At 44.6% G+C, this 15,966-nt stretch overlaps 1 protein-coding gene across 10 annotated transcripts in view; it reads right to left on the reverse strand.

The window, feature by feature from the left end:
• GIGYF1 (GRB10 interacting GYF protein 1) overlaps positions 1 to 15,966 on the reverse strand; it is a 332,123-nt gene that overhangs the window by 237,451 nt on the left and 78,706 nt on the right. For 9 of the 10 annotated variants that reach the window (XM_033924371.1, XM_033924372.1, XM_033924364.1 and 6 more), the window contains exons 2-3: positions 14,917 to 15,016; positions 14,665 to 14,794 (exon numbers count right to left, since the gene is read on the reverse strand). In XM_033924371.1, coding sequence (XP_033780262.1) covers positions 14,665 to 14,794; positions 14,917 to 14,951 — 165 coding nt within the window. In that variant the 5' untranslated portion in view covers positions 14,952 to 15,016. The remainder of the gene's footprint in view (positions 1 to 14,664; positions 14,795 to 14,916; positions 15,017 to 15,966) is intronic. The other variant, XM_033924367.1, reaches the window with a different exon arrangement.

Raw genomic sequence — 15,966 nt, forward strand, 5'->3', positions numbered from 1 at the left:
AGATGCTGCACAGAAAGAACAGACGGAAAGCAACACGCCAAAGGCAAGCTTTGTCAAATAATGAAGTCATATGTATTAAGAACATAAGCAATGCCTCCGCTAGGTCAGACCAGAGGTCCATCGTGTCCAGCAGTTCGCTCACGCGGCGGCCCAACAGGTCCAGGACCTGTGCAGTAATCCTCTATCTATACCCCTCTATCCCCTTTTCCAGCAGGAAATTGTCCAATCCTTTCTTAAACCCCAGTACTGTTCTCTGCCCTATTACATCCTCTGGAAGAGCATTCCAAGTGTCCACCACACATTGGGTAAAGAAGAACTTCCTGGCATTTATTTTGAATCTGTCCCCTTTCAACTTTTCCGAATGCCCTCTTGTTCTTTTATTCTTTGAAAGTTTGAAGAATCTGTCCCTCTCTACTCTCTCTATGCCCTTCATGATCTTGTAAATCTCTATCATATTCCCTCTAAGTCTCCTCTTCTCCAGGGAAAAGAGACTCAGTTTCTCCAATCTCTCAGCGTATGAAAGGTGTTCCATATCTTTTATCAGACGTGTCGCTCTCCTCTGAACCCTCTCGAGTAACGCCATATCCTTCTTAAGGTACGGCAACCAATATCGGACACAATATTCCAGATACGGTCGCACCATTGCTCGATACAACGGCAGGATAACTTCTTTCGTTCTGGTTGTGATACCTTTCTTGATTATACCTAGCATTCTATTCGCTCTCTTAGCTGCCGCTGTGAACTGTGCCGTCGGCTTCATTGTCATGTCCACCATTACCCCCAAGTCCCTTTCTTGGGTACTCTCATTCAATAACATCCCTCCCATCGTATAGTTGTATCTCAGGTTTCTGCTTCCCACATGTAATACTTTACATTTCTCAGCGTTGAACTTTATCTGCCATCTCGTCGCACATTCCCCTAGTTTGTTCAAGTCCCTTTGCAATTCTTCGCAGTCCTCTTTAGTCCGAGCTCCACTAAATAGTTTGGTGTCATCTGCAAATTTTATTATTTCACACTTCGTCCCTGTTTCTAGATCATTTATGAATATATTAAATAGCAGTGGCCCGAGCACCGAGCCCTGCGGAACACCACTCGTGACCCTCCTCCAGTCCAAGTAGTGGCCCTTCACCCCTACCCTCTGTTTCCTACCCGCTAACCAGTTTCTGATCCATCTATGTACGTCTCTTTCCACCCCATGGCTCTTCAGTTTCCGGAGCAGACATTCATGAGGCACCTTGTCAAAGGCTTTTTGAAAATCTAGGTATATGATGTCTATGGGGTCTCCTCTGTCCATCCGTTTGTTAATTCCTTCAAAAAATTGCAATAAGTTAGTTAGGCACGATCTCCCCTTGCAGAATCCATGTTGGCTGGTTATCAGAAGTTTGTTTCTTTCAAAATGTTTATCGATGCTTTCTTTTATCAGTGCTTCCGCCATTTTCCCCGGAACCGAAGTCAGACTCATCGGTCTGTAGTTTCCCGGGTCACCTCTTGATCCCTTTTTAAAGATGGGCATAACGTTGGCTATCTTCCAATCCTTCGTGTTATACCTTAAAGCCAGACTTGTTCATACAGCCATTGTACTGTGATAGTTGCAAGTCAGAACATGTTCAGAAAAGCTGCAAGTATCAGACATACTACTACAGCTATGCGTACATTCTTGTGAATCACATAATTATGCATTTGGGCTTGCACGCAGTAAGTAGTTTGTGCAAGCCAATGCATGTTTTGACTGTCATCTTGCAAAAGTTCCCAGTAAATTTGTCAAACGCTGAGTATAGTACAAGAGGAGTACTTGTGGCTGGCAAAGCTTAGTTATGAATTTTCAGATCAATATAGTTCCACTCCACATTCACAATGAAATGCCAATGACCTTTCAACATAACATGTTGACGCAAGCAAGTAATGCTTATCTTTAAACCATCAATTCTCATCAAAGAAAGGTCGGGTCTAAGATGAAACAGGATAGCTTCTGTAGCAAAAAAACATGCTCTTTCAAATGATATAAAAAAGCCATCACATTAGAGATATTTGAATCTGAAAAACAGTGAAAATTTGCATAAATACATAAAGCCATATTTTTTTTGGAAGGTCATATCTTCAGCTTCACTTTACTGTAAAAGCTCATATTGTAAATCTTGGAAGTACCTCATGGTACATGTCTGCTGGTAAAGTTGTACCCTCAGCTGACCTACCTATCAACAGCAGTATGGAGCCAAACTTTGCCCAAAATTTTTGTTCATGAATTTTTCTGCCTAATTTTCTTGTCTGTAGAAATGGAAGCACGTTCACAAAAGATTTCAAACTTGGCACAGAAACTTGCCCCAAGGTGTTGTACCAAACTGCAAAATTTCAGATTCCTAGGTAGTTTCCCTCTGCCGCAGTGCTTAAGCAAAGTTTGCGTTTTAGGTCACATGAGGCATGGGAGTGGATCAATTGCTTTTGTTCAACCACCCCTAGCTCCTGACCAAATTGAGATAGATCCAAAAAATTTGCAGTTTCATTCGAGACCTTAGACAACACCCCAGTAAAAATTTGGTTGGATTTCAAGGGGGTTGAATGTGGGCTCCTGGTCCACTTGACATGGAATGACCCATATGGCACCGCTGTTGCACTGTCGGAGAATACTCGAGCCACTTGGCCATCCAGTCATCTTCAATTTCACCAGAACCAAGCAAATGGCTCACAGATTCAAGCAGTTGGTTATTTCCTTTGATAGGGCACCCAACGCTCCTGAATGGGATAAGGTTACAATGGGCTCCCCAGCCACAGAGACTGGCATCTGTTGTCACAACCACCCAGGATGCAATCCGCAACGTCATGCCTTTGAGAGGGATTGCCAGGGTCACTAATTCATGCTGGCCCGGGTCTCCAGAGTTCAAGGAAGATTTGCCTACAACACTTCAAACTGTGGAGCCCAGCGTGAGAGCAACATGCACTGCAGAGGACACATATGCACCCTTACCCAAGTGACCAGAACAATGGAGGCTGCCATGAACCCCAGGCTCTGGAGGTAGTCCCAAGCCGACAGAGCTGCTTTGTCCAGGAAAGGTCTGTATATGGCCGTTTGGTTGAGAATGGTCTAGGGAGGGCTTCAGGTTTGGCAGACCGGATGGACCATTCGAGTCTTTATAATAATAATATTAACAACAGTTTATACACCGCAGGACCGTGAAGTTTTATGCAGTTTACAAAGATTAAAAGATGGTACAAATAAATTGAACTTAACATGGTGAAAGCTAATGATTAACAGCTCAAGGGATCAGTTATTGAGGAGAAAGAGTTGTACGGGTCAGCTGTCTAGATATTTCAGGAACAGATATGTTTTTAGGCATTTCCTGAATTCCCCATAAGTAGTAGGCGTAAGCAATTGTTCTAGATCTTAACCCCATAATGCTGCTTGATGTGAGAAAAGGTGTTGATGGTGTCTTGAGTTTACATCCTCTAACTGGAAAGGAAACAAAGTTCAAATGTGAACTTCTCTTATGTCTGTTGGCTGAGAAGGAGAAAAGGTCAGTTATGTATTTAGGGGCTAGACCATATAGTACTTTAAAGCAGAAACAAGTGAACTTAAACTTTACGCGTGCCTCCATCAGCAGCCAATGCAGCTGTCGGTAGTAAAGTGTCACATGATCAAACTTCTTCAGCCCGAAAATCAGTTTGACCGCTGCATTTTGCACTAATTGTAATCGTCGCATATTCTTTTGGGAAACTGCTAAATAGGCGATGTTACAGTAATCAAGTTGACTCAGTACGAGGGATTGTACCAGGATTCTAAATGCTGGCATGTCAAAATATGCTTTAATGGATCGAAATTTCCAGAGAGAGAAAAAACCCTTTCTGTTTAAGGAGTCTACCTGGTCCTTCATGGTTAAGCATTGGTCTAGTGATATATCCAATCCCTTCATAGTAGACTGAATAGGATAACTAAGGTTATTGATGCATAGCGGTGTTTTGGTGTCAAGCGGGTGTGGTGAAGCTATAAAAAATTTTGTTTTTTTTAAATTAAGTTTCAGTTTGAATTCAGTCATCCATTGCTCCATCAAATTTAGTGCTTCTGATGCCTTGGGAGTTATTTCCAAGAGAGAGTTAGTATCTTCCGTCATCTACTATGTTACTATGAAACAAGAAGTCTGAGAGCACAGCTTCTGTCTGTGTGCCTCTGGAAGATAAATTCAGCCACCTGCCATGTCAAACAAGACCCCTAGATATTCCAGGGACTGTGTCAGGGTCAAATTGCTTTTCCTGTAATTCACAATCCAACTCAGGCCTTCCAGAACCTGGATCACCTGATCTACCGTAAACCAACCCTCAGCTGAGGGGCTCTGATCAGCAAATCATCCAAGTATGGGAGAATCTGCAACCCCATCTTCCTCAAGTGAGCTGCCATAATCACCATCACCTTGGTGATGTTATGAGATGCCATATCCAGGCCAAAAAGCAGCACTGAAAACTAGTAATGATCCTCCAGAACATGAAACCGGAAGAATTTCCGGTGCACCTGATAAATGGGAATATGTAAGGAAGCCTCTACGATCCAGAGGCAAGGAACTCTCCCAGGGCCACCGCCACTAGGACAGACCACACCGTCTCCAAGTAAAAGTACAGAATTTTGAGCATTGCATTCACATGCACAAGATCTAGGATTGGTCTCCAATCGTCAGAGCCTCTCTTTGACACGATAAAGTATATGGAGTATCTGTTGAGCTTGAGTCTTCGGGCAGCACGGGGTCCTTGGTCTGAAATCCAACAATCTATGTACAGTGACGAACTCTGACTGCTTAAACCAGGTGCCTTGCGGAAGAGTCCACCACTAAACTGCCAGAGGACAAAGTCCAGCTTGTAGCTAGACTGAATAATGTCCAGAACCCACTAGTCAGACTAAATCTGAAGTCAGGCCTGTAGAAACGCTGAAATCCAGCCTCAATGTGACTTCTTGGTAGAGGAAGCAGTACGGGAGGCAGAAGACTGGAGATTCATGGAGCCAGAGAACTTCTGCCCACAACCCTGGGAAAATCCCTGAGTCGTGGAACTGAATACGGGCGAGAACGCCGGAAACCATGAAAATTTGAGTGTCCAAAGCCTCATGAGGTCTGCTGTCAGACAGGGCCCTAGAACTGTCCAAACAGAGTGCTTGAGGTTCTCCAGGCCTTAGTTAAATAATAACTGCTCCTTAAAAGGAAGCCTCATAAAAGTAGCTGTAGAAGAGGATATACCAGACCAGTGTCTGAACCAGAGAATTTTGCGAGCAGACATTGAATATGCTGACACCTGATCCAGGAACCATATAAGGACATACAGAGCATAAGGAAAAGATAAGAGAAGCTGAGGAGGCAGCTCTACTTCATCACTCTCCAAGGTGCTCAGCCAGGACAAACCAGCACGAGTAACAAGGTTGCTACTGAGACACTGCTACTGAGCCTCTGCTTCAAAGAGTCTATGGAGAACCACATGCACACAGTGGTCTTGCATGTTCATGAGCACCATTCCACCTACGCTGGAAAGAAAATTGCACTCAAGAACCTGCGCAACCAAGGAGCTCACTGAAGGTGCCAGAAGATATAGATGGGGCATGACACTGACTACTGTGAGAGCCCCTTTAAGAGCAGCTCCTGCACCAAGAGCAGACTGCCACTACCAAGAAGCCAAGATATCACGGAACACTGTGCACACTCACACCACCCATGAGAGAAGAGGAGACAGAAGGAATTGGCTGAGGGTTCAAATCAACCTCATACAGAGACTCCAAAGAGAGATTCAGAAAGGCAGCAGACTTAAATAAATGCAGAACCATGGGATTGTTCCCAGGGTGGAAAGCCAAAGAAGGATCCGCAGAACTGGCATGCTGGATCGGGTCCTCAGCCACAGGTAAGGCATCCCCAGAAAACAAGGGGTCAGCAAATTGATCACCAACATTAGCATAGCAAAGAGCAAGGTCTGTTAACAGGACTCGCTCATGGAGGCAAACCTGCTGACAGACAAGTCTGAGGCGCAGCTGGACTGCATCGAAATACAGCTGGTCTGACATGCAAGGCACAAAAATTTTACAAATCTGAAAGGGCTTCCTGACCATGGAACAAAGAGTCACCCTCAGATGACAACCCTGAGTTTCTCGGGCCTTGGAGCATATGCATCTTTTTGTACAGAAATGGCATAATTGATGGACCCCAAAAACAGAGAAGGCTGCCCTGTTTGCCACCTACTTAGAATGGGAGAAGCTAGGTTTTAAGCGCCAAGTTTGAGCAATCTTGGCTTGAATTTGGAGCACAGGAGCCCAAGGACCCCATCCGAAAAAGTTTTAAGGCAAAAAGTGCAGTTTTGAAAGTGCAGGAAGCTTTAGAAAAAAAAAAGATCACTAAAAATCCAAGATGGCTGCCACTAAGAAATTTGCACCAAAAATGTGATATTTTTCATAGTTAGCAAAGCCTAAAAACAGGGAAACATGCGGAAACCTCCAAAACAGCAAAATTCAGATTCCCCCCCCCCCCCAATTCAATTCATAGACTGTGACAGCCTTACTCATTGTGGCCTGTGCTAAAAAATGTGCTGCAGCCTGCCTCAGTTCTCCTACAGTAGCGAGAATCAGAGAATCACTGCCTCATGCTGGAAATACCTCAGCCAGACTCTGTGCTAATCGTACCTCTACCCCTGCAGTCTGATGGACAAGCTAAGGTAAAGGGCAAAGGTAAAAATGCAGCCGACAACCTGCGAGATACCACTAAGCTTCCAAAGAATGCCTAACAGCATGCGCTGAAACCCCTGCTAAACAGGTGAGGAAGAATCGGGGACAGCCCTGAGCTCCAAACAAATGCAGGCTGGTCAACAGGTACTATCAGGGATCGGTCTGTCAGCTATTTTGGAGTCTGCATGTTTTCTATACAGACAGAGCTAAAGAAATGCTCCGAGCAGAAAGCAAACCCCAAAAAGGGATGAAAAAAAACACTTAAGAAACTAAGTTAAAAGGGAGAGCAGAACAGAAACACTCCTTCAGGCTTGCATGCAGAAAGGGAAAACTACAGGTGGCAGTAGAGCTCTCAGTAAATTACATGAAGGTCAGAGAAAAAATCTGGAGCGGATTCCTTCTCCAGGTGGCTCACAGCCACTGGGAGATAACCCACTTGTCTAGCATGTCTCATTATTGCACTGGAATCTTCAATATGATGTAGTGGAGAAAAGATCTATGGGATACCTGATGCTGAGGTGGTCGAAGCAAGAGGAGCATGTACTATGATGTCAAAGGGAACATTGAGAAATACTCCTGAAATCTTCTACGACACTGATCCAATGTAGAGTGTGAAAAGCTTCATCGTCGAGATGATGCTCTCCAAGACCTCAAACCTTAGCAGTGGGGCATATAAGACCTTATCCTCGAGGATCGCTTAGAACACAGATCGACTGGTACCTGTTGTGCCATAGCCAAGGTTTGAGGAGCTTGTGTGGTCATCATGGCAGCCAACTCCTTCTGTAAGATGTCTCATATATGGTCCTGAAGAGAGGACACCGGTACCGTGGAAGTCACTGGTACAGATGACGCTGTAGGGTATCAAGGCGCTGGTGACCTTGATAATGAGGAACGGGAGAAGACACCACTTTGAAGGGATGCTGTGTCTGATTGTGCTAATTGTATTAAGCATATAAAGGGGGGGGGAGTCCCATAACCAATATTCTGGAATCGATAGACTTGTATTCAGTGATTATGCCTGGTAAAACGGGAAGTATTTGATTGTTTATATTGTGGACATCTTCATTTTTAGCAGCAAGAATGCCCTTCTGTATGGGGCTGAACTTGGATTTAAACGGCATTGGGAGTGTCAGTATTAATCTTAGCGAGCCCAAAAACTATAGATTAGACACTAATATCTTCGATACTTTGTACATCGCCCCTTCCCACCCCCACAGTATTTTTTCCCAGATAGTAAGTCATATGTATACCAAGTTTGGTTGAAATCTCTCCATGCGTTTCAGAGTTATGCTGAGTATTCATGTCAGCGAGCCCGAAAACTATGGATTAGACAATAAAATCACACACACCCCTACCTTGGTTTACGAGCATAATTACGATCTGGCATCTCCCCCCGCTCACGTCGCCCTCCCCACCCCGGGCCGCGATCTGACATCCCCCACTTACCCACCCACTCAAATACATTCGCTTACCCCCATCTGGCACCAGCACCAACGCACAGGACATACCGGTGCCCGAAGATCTTCCCTCTTCCTTGTGTTCCTTCCTGTTTTACCCCACATTCACTCCTTCTAATTATTTCCCGTTTCATTTCAACAGAAATCACCTTCCTGCTTTTTTTAGAAGCCATGATATATAAAAAATATTGAGTTTATCTTAAAAGGACGACTGTATACAGTGAGAGAGGGCAGAGTCTCAGCGGCAAAAACTGGGACTTAACTTTTTTTTTTTTTTTTTCTAGCATCGGGGAAGCGGCGAGAGTAGCTCCGCCCCCCCCCCCCCCAACGCATCAGCAGTAGGCGCCGGGCCCCTCCATAAAAGGAGGCGAGCCGACGGTCCGCCACTGCACAGGGAGCCAGGCGAAGGGCTGTGAGAGAGGGCAGTTAAGCGCAGTGACTAACGACTGCCTGCAATGCCTGCGCGGAAGGATGCAATACATCAGCAGCTCGGGCGACTTCGTTGTGTGAAACGAAGTTCGTTGTATGAATCAAGACATGAAGTTCGTTGTGTGCAGCGTTCGCTGTGCGAGGCGTTCGTTATGCGAGGCACCACTGTATCTGGACTTCAGTAAAGCATTTGATAGAGTCCCACACCGAAGGTTATTGAACAAGCTGAAATCGTCAGGATTGGGAGACACTCTAACTACATGGGTTGGGGACTGGCTGAGTGGCAGACTACAGAGAGTGGTGGTGAACGGTACCCCATCAGAAGCGTCGGACGTGCTCAGTGGAGTATCGCAGAGCTCGGTCTTGGGCCCGATTCTATTCAACTTATTCATAAGAGATATGACGCAAGGACTTAGAGGAAAGGTATCACTGTTCGCCGAAGACGCCAAAATTTGCAACATAGTAGGCAAAAGCTTGTTACCTGATCATATGACACAGGACCTACTACTTCTAGAACGATGGTCAACGACTTGGCAGCTGGGCTTCAATGCTAAAAAATGCAAGGTAATGCATCTGGGCAAGAGAAACCCGCGCAGAACTTATGCACTAAATGGTGAGACCTTGGTTACGACCACGGCAGAACGTGATCTAGGGGTGATCATTAGTGATGACATGAAGGCTGCTAATCAGGTGGAGAAAGCTTCCTCCAGGGCAAGACAAATGATGGGTTGTATCCGTAGAGGTTTTGTCAGCAGGAGTCCTGAAGTCATCATGCCGTTATACAGATCCATGGTGAGGCCTCACTTGAAGTACTGTGTTCAATTCTGGAGACCACACTACCGTAAGGACATGCTGAGGATCGAGTCGGTTCAACGAATGGCCACCAGGATGGTCTTGGGGCTCAAGGATCTAACATATGAAGAAAGACAAAAAAAATGCGGTTGTACTCACTTGAGGAACAAAGAGAGAGGGGAGACATGATTGAAACGTTTAAGTACATCACGGGTCGCATCGAGTTGGAAGATAATATCTTCTGTCTCGTGGGACTCTCGACCACCAGAGGGCATCCACTGAAAATCAGGGGAGGGAAGTTTCATAGCGACTCCAGAAAGTACTTCTTCACCAAAAGAGTGGTGGATCAGTGGAACAGACTCCCACTGCAGGTGATTGAGGCCAGCAACGTGACGGATTTTAAGAGAAAATGGGATGCTCACGTGGGATCTTTAAGGGAGTAAATTCAGGAGGGCGGATACTTGGCAGCGGCAGACTCGATGGGCTATGGCCCTTTTCTGCCACCATTTTCTATGTTTCTAAGATGAAGTAGCCTCACGACAAATCTCTTATAAGGAAAAACCTCTATACTCAGCCCAGGAAGTAACCATCGTTCTGGCTGAATGAGCATGAACTTCTTCCGGCAATCATTTCTCTGCCATCAAGTAAGCAAAAGCAATGGTCTCATTGACCCATCGAGTGATGGAAGCTTTGGACACAGACATACTTTTGTTGCGTCCTGCGAATAAAACAAAGAGGTGATATGAATGTCGAAAGTCATTCGTAACCTGTAGATAGTGTAGAAGAACTCTACGCACATCCAGGAAACACCATGAAGAGAAGTACGCCCCTCAGTTCTCCTCCCGGAAAGCAGGAAGGAAGAGAGACTGGATGACATGAAAGACTGATACCACCTTAGGGAAGAAACGATGGTACTGACTGCAGTGACCCCCCCAGAATCCGTAATATCGAAAAAAGGAGCTCGGCAGTAGAAGTCCCGCAAGTCAGAAAATCCACCTTGTGAAAGGTATGGGTACAAGAAATAATATTGTCAATGTCACATCCTTTAGCATCTCATTAGATAAAGGTTCAAACGGGACCCTCTGTAAACTCCCAAGAACTAAGTTAAGACTCCAGTCAGGACAGAATTTTTTAAAACAGGTTGACGAAAATGCTGTACTCCTTTGAGGAATCGAACTACAGCTGACTTAGAAGCAAGCAAAGAGTGAGACACCTGGTCCCTATAACACTCAATGGTTGGAACTTGCAGTGAAGGGAATTAAACAACTGGAGGGGCATAATCAAAGAAAAATGACCCTTACACCTTAGCCGTGATTGGGTTTACGTTTTTTTGTTTTTTGTTTTCAATTTAGATCATAAAACCAAAGTGAGACAAAGTTCCATGATGATCGACCCCTGGGCGAGCAAATCCGGAGGTATTGGGAATTATAACAGTTCGCTCACCAACAAACCTTTACGATCCAAATACCCAACGCAGTGCAACAAATCCAGAGGTACCAGGAACAATTTGCCGTGAAAGCAAGCCATGAGATGTAACACACCCAATCAATGGCCAAGGGAAAACATTTAAAGAAGACGACCCAGAGGCCAGTAAATAGCCAACGCATCTGCTCCCTCTGACTCCTGCTCTCTGCAACTGATGAAGAACTGAGGAAGTTTGCATGTCGAGATTAGGTCAGAAAGCCAAGGCCTAGGAAATCTCAGCTCTACACAATGAGCTATAACAGCAGAACTGACATATCCCAATTTTTGGGATGTAGAAAATTTATGCTGAATAATTCATTTGAAATATTACTCTTGTCCACAAATGTGAACCGCCGATAGAAGATGAGCTACCGCTCACCGAAGCAAGACCCTTGCCTCCCTCAACAACCGAGGACTTTGTGCACTTCCCTGACTGTTGAGAAATGCTACCGGCGTGACTGTCAGTAAAGATCCTCATCGGCCAGTCTGGAATCATGGTCTAAAACGCCTAAAGCGCAAGCCTGATTGTCTACAACCTCAGAAGATTGAATGAAAACTGAATGTCCTCCATAAACCAGATTTCTTGTGCTGAGGATTGAAGGCACTCAACCCCATAACCCAACAGACTGGCATGCTTGGTGAGTATGAGTCTGTCCAGTGATGTCCGTGGCATGCCTGTGAACAGATAAAACTTGCTGAGCTACCCACATATGCTGAGCGATGCTTGAGAAGTCTACAGGAGACTACGATTGCAGCCTTGAAATGCCTTAAAGCACCAGAACAGAAGTAACTACTGCAGCGATCGCACATGAAAGCAAGCCCAAGACCATCCTTTAGAGTCGCCAGCATGGACACTAGACCTGGTATATAATCCCATACTCTCAGTCCTGGTGACTGAAGAAGAAGAAGGGGATCAAAGACAGTAACTTGTCGCTCCGGACTCTAGGAAGAAACACATTGCTCACACAGGTGTCAAACACCCCCAGATAGTCCAATGAATGAGGTGGATTAAGAGAAATGACCCGTTTCGGCCACCATCAAACTGTTCTATCTGGAAGACTACGAATCAATTGTTCAATGAAGAAAAAAATGTACCTGAATCTTTGTGACAAAACTCCACCAGTACTACCATCACCTTTGAAAATGTTTGTGGAGCCATGGCGAGGTCAAATGGCATCTGTTGAAACTGAAAGTGGCGGCCCAGGAGGAAAAGCAAAATATCACCAATGCAGTGTCCATTTGGAAATATGGAAACAATCGCCTTTGAGACTGAGCTCTGTAAGGAACTCCTCCGGATGAAACGCTGTAACGACTCTCACCGCTTCCCTGCAGAAATTACTGACTTTGAGAAGCTAATTGATCCGTATGAGATCCAGCTCCGATCTGACTGATGCCTCCTTTTTTTTTTTTTTTTGGCACTATAAAGTAAATGGAATAACTTTCCTTTTCCCTTCGCTCTGGAGGAACTGGAACTAATGCCCTGAATTCCAGTAACACTTGAAGAGAGAGTCGCACAAACGTCAACTTCGGCTGCTCAAAACACGGTGACCCCCAAGAACGAATCTGGAATGGGAGAGGAGAATTCAAAGTTGCAATTACCCTGAATAACGTCCAAAGCTGGAAGATCAGACATCATCATGTCCTCTCTCCCGCGCGAAAGCCTGACAGACATACACCTAAGGAGTTGGCAGAGGGAGACAAGACCGCTTCAGAGTAAAGCACGGGAGGTCTGGGTACGTGCAGGATGCGAGTTGCAATTTCTGGACAGATGAAAAGAAATCTTCTGCGAAAATGCCAGATTTGCATTGGAAAACAGAACATAAAAAGGACTATAAGACGGTGAATCTGGACTATACATCTTGGAATTATGAAAATAACACCGTGACGGGGAGGACTTAAAAGAACTCCTGAAAATCTTCTTAAAAACCAACTGCCCTTCAAGGGAAGGTGCACTAGACACAAACTAGAAGCTGCCTACCTCATCCCATGGAATAAAATCTGCATCGTGATGCCTATAAGACAAGGCTTCAATCTCAAATGAGAACTTTATGGATCATTCAAACTGCCACATAGCCTCCGCCACCCTGAGACCTTCCTGTGTCGTGGCTCAAAGCAGAAAATAGGTCTAGCACAGTAATGTGGATAGGGATCAAGTTGGAAATATGGACTTGGATACTGCCTTTTTTTTTTTTTTTTTTTTTCTTTTTTTTAACTGGGAAAGAAGAAAAAAAAGTGAGAGAATCATCAATACCCCTCAATCCACTGGAGGGGAGGGTGTATATGTGTAACTCCCAAAGCCGGCACCGTTCAGCCAGACACCCCTGTCTTACTGAAGAGAAAAATTCTCAACAGAAGAAAATTAATTATCCAGGCACAGCCAGAATCCAGGAGCTAGTTGAATAGTGACCATCACCTGCTGGGAAATAGAGCATACTGAAGACACAGGAGGGGTGCCAGCCAATAAGACCACCTTAGTTAATCAGTTTCTCTATCTCCACCTGCTGGTAGATGTGTGCTATCCCACTGGTCTCTGGATTCATCTGCTGTTGTTGCTAAGGAAAATCAAGGTTTTTCATGAGTTTTGACTGACTCTTAAACTAACACAGCTCTTCGGTTCTGCAGAAAACTGAGAATCGATTGTCCCACGAGCTGCTATCGGGCAGGACGGCACTGGGCAGTCTCTAGGCCTTCAAAAACTTTAAAGTGATAGTACACTTTTGCATTGTCTGTACCAAGCTCTATGGATGATGTCACGCATATGTGAGAATATACTGCCTGATAGTCCTGGGATAAACATACTCTATATACTCAAATATAAACCGAGATTTTTGAGCCAAAAAAATGGCCAAAATTGGCGGTCTCTGTTTATATTCGGGTACACCTTAAATCCTGGCGGTCCACTGGTGTGGTGAACCAAGCTGGGATGGGAGCGATCCCTCCCTCTTCCGAGTTGAGGTTGTCGGGTCCTGTCTCAGCTGTCAGCTGGCTGTAGAAACAATGCATGTACCTATATTCTCTCCCTCCTGTAGAAACAATGCATGCGCCTCTCCCTCTAGTACAGGGGTAGGCAATTCCAGTCCTTGAGAGCCTGAGCCAGGTCAGGTTTTCAGGATATCCACAATAAATATGTATGAGATAGATCTGCATCTCAAGGAGGCAGTGCACGCGAATCCCATCTCATACATATTTATTCTGAATATCCTGAAAACCTGACCTGGCTCTGGCTCTCGAGGACCGGAATTGCCTACCCCTGCTCTAGTAGAATCAATGCACATCCTCCTTGCGATAGAATCACTACGTGCCCTCTTCCCTCCCATGGAGAAGCAGCGCAGGACTTCCTTAAAAAAAAGGAGGGGGCGGGTGGAATGTTATCTCTGTTTCAATTTGAGTATATACAGTAGCTTAAATCTTCTGATCTGTTCAGGTATGAGAGAATTCCACTGAAAGCAAAACCTGGAATAGCTCCAATTACTATGCAACAAAAGTATAAAGTTGAGTAGGGGTAGAAAATTTTTAAGATCTCTCAGTAAACATTCACAATACTACTCATTCTGCTAAGCCACAAAGCAGGGCTTTTCACCGTAGGTTCTTGCAACAACTCCCACTTAAGGCTTGTTTTCATTACCAACTGTTGAATGTAAATTAACTTGCTTTTCTCCAGAAAACCACATTAACTTAAGAACCACAGATTAAGATCTATTACAAAAAGGCCAATCACTGAACAGAAGGAGATAGAGAATCAGGATATGAAGGATCACAACTTGAGACAAGACAGGCATTTACCACATATACAATTTTTAAAAATAATTTTAAAAAGACACAGAAAACATCCGTTCACATTACCTTGTTATCTTTGACATAAAGTGCTAACATTTCCTCTCTTCCATATCGATACTCAGCAAGTTTATACTTTGGCATGGCAGGAGAGGGAGGGGGAGATGTAATGCTCCCACCACTGGATAGTGCACGTAGCCTGCAAAGAATGGGGAGACAGAAATAGAGAATGTGAACCGACTAGTATCAAGCAAAACATAATAAAAAGAAATTGAGTTTTGGCGTTCTCTTTCAAAAAAGAAATGCAGGAGAGTGTATTACCATTCTGGCCCAAAGTTAAGGGTCTCAGCAGCCATTTTTATTTTGCTTTTCAACCCTCTCTTTGTTTTTTTAATGACCCTCTCTTTGTTTTTTTAATGACCTGAAAGACAAAAAGAGAAATGGAAGATTAGGTTTTTACCTTCGATAATCTTCTTTCAGTTAGTCCCTGTAGGATTCCATACTCTAGATAGGTGTTCAATCCCTTCCCGCAATCTGGGAGTTGCAGAAATCCAAACAGTTTTCTGAGCATGTGCTCTTCCTACATTAAAGAGTGAGTCAGAGCCCCCTACAGTTCAGTCCCAATGCCAAGCAACCATACCAGAACCAATCCATGACAAAGAAGGGGGCAACATAAACAATTCCTGTTATGAACAGCACTGCAAAATATAAAATCAAGTAACAGACAGGCAATATGCAGCATAGAAATACATTGAGGAACAATGTAGAACTAACCTGCTGTGTGCAACTAGCACCCACATGAAACAACCATGGGCAAGATGCATACTCACAGAAACTGCCCCAGGATCTGTTGACTTGATGGTAGATCCTGAAGCCTGCAAGGAGAATAATCAAGGCAGAAAGAAAGCAGGCGATTCCGAAACAACAGAGCTTACACAGAGAAAGTGGGTCGTATGGAATCCTACAGGGACTAACAGAAAGAAGATTATCGAAGGCAAAAACTTAATCTTCCTTTCTATTACGTCCCTTCCAGATTCCATACTCTGGGCAATGTACAAAAGCAATGGCAATGTTTATGGAGAGAAAGAGCCTGCTCACAACACTGAGATCCCAAAAGCGGCATCAGAGTGAGCCGCCAGCCACATCCACTCAGTAAAACCAAGTAAAGGTATGAAGAAAAGGACCAACCAGCCGCCCTGCAAATTTCAGCTGGATGAAATGCTCGAGGAAGCAACATTTCTAGTTGAATGGACCTTAAGAGAAACTGGCGGCTGCAAGTCGCAGAAATAGCCATGCGAATCCAACGGGTGAGCGAGGACCTAGAAGCCGGCCTACGTAGCCAAAACAAATTAGTCAGGACAAAGAGATGAT

Source organism: Geotrypetes seraphini, chromosome 16, assembly GCF_902459505.1.
Source record: "Geotrypetes seraphini chromosome 16, aGeoSer1.1, whole genome shotgun sequence".
NCBI classification, from domain to species: domain Eukaryota; kingdom Metazoa; phylum Chordata; class Amphibia; order Gymnophiona; family Dermophiidae; genus Geotrypetes; species Geotrypetes seraphini.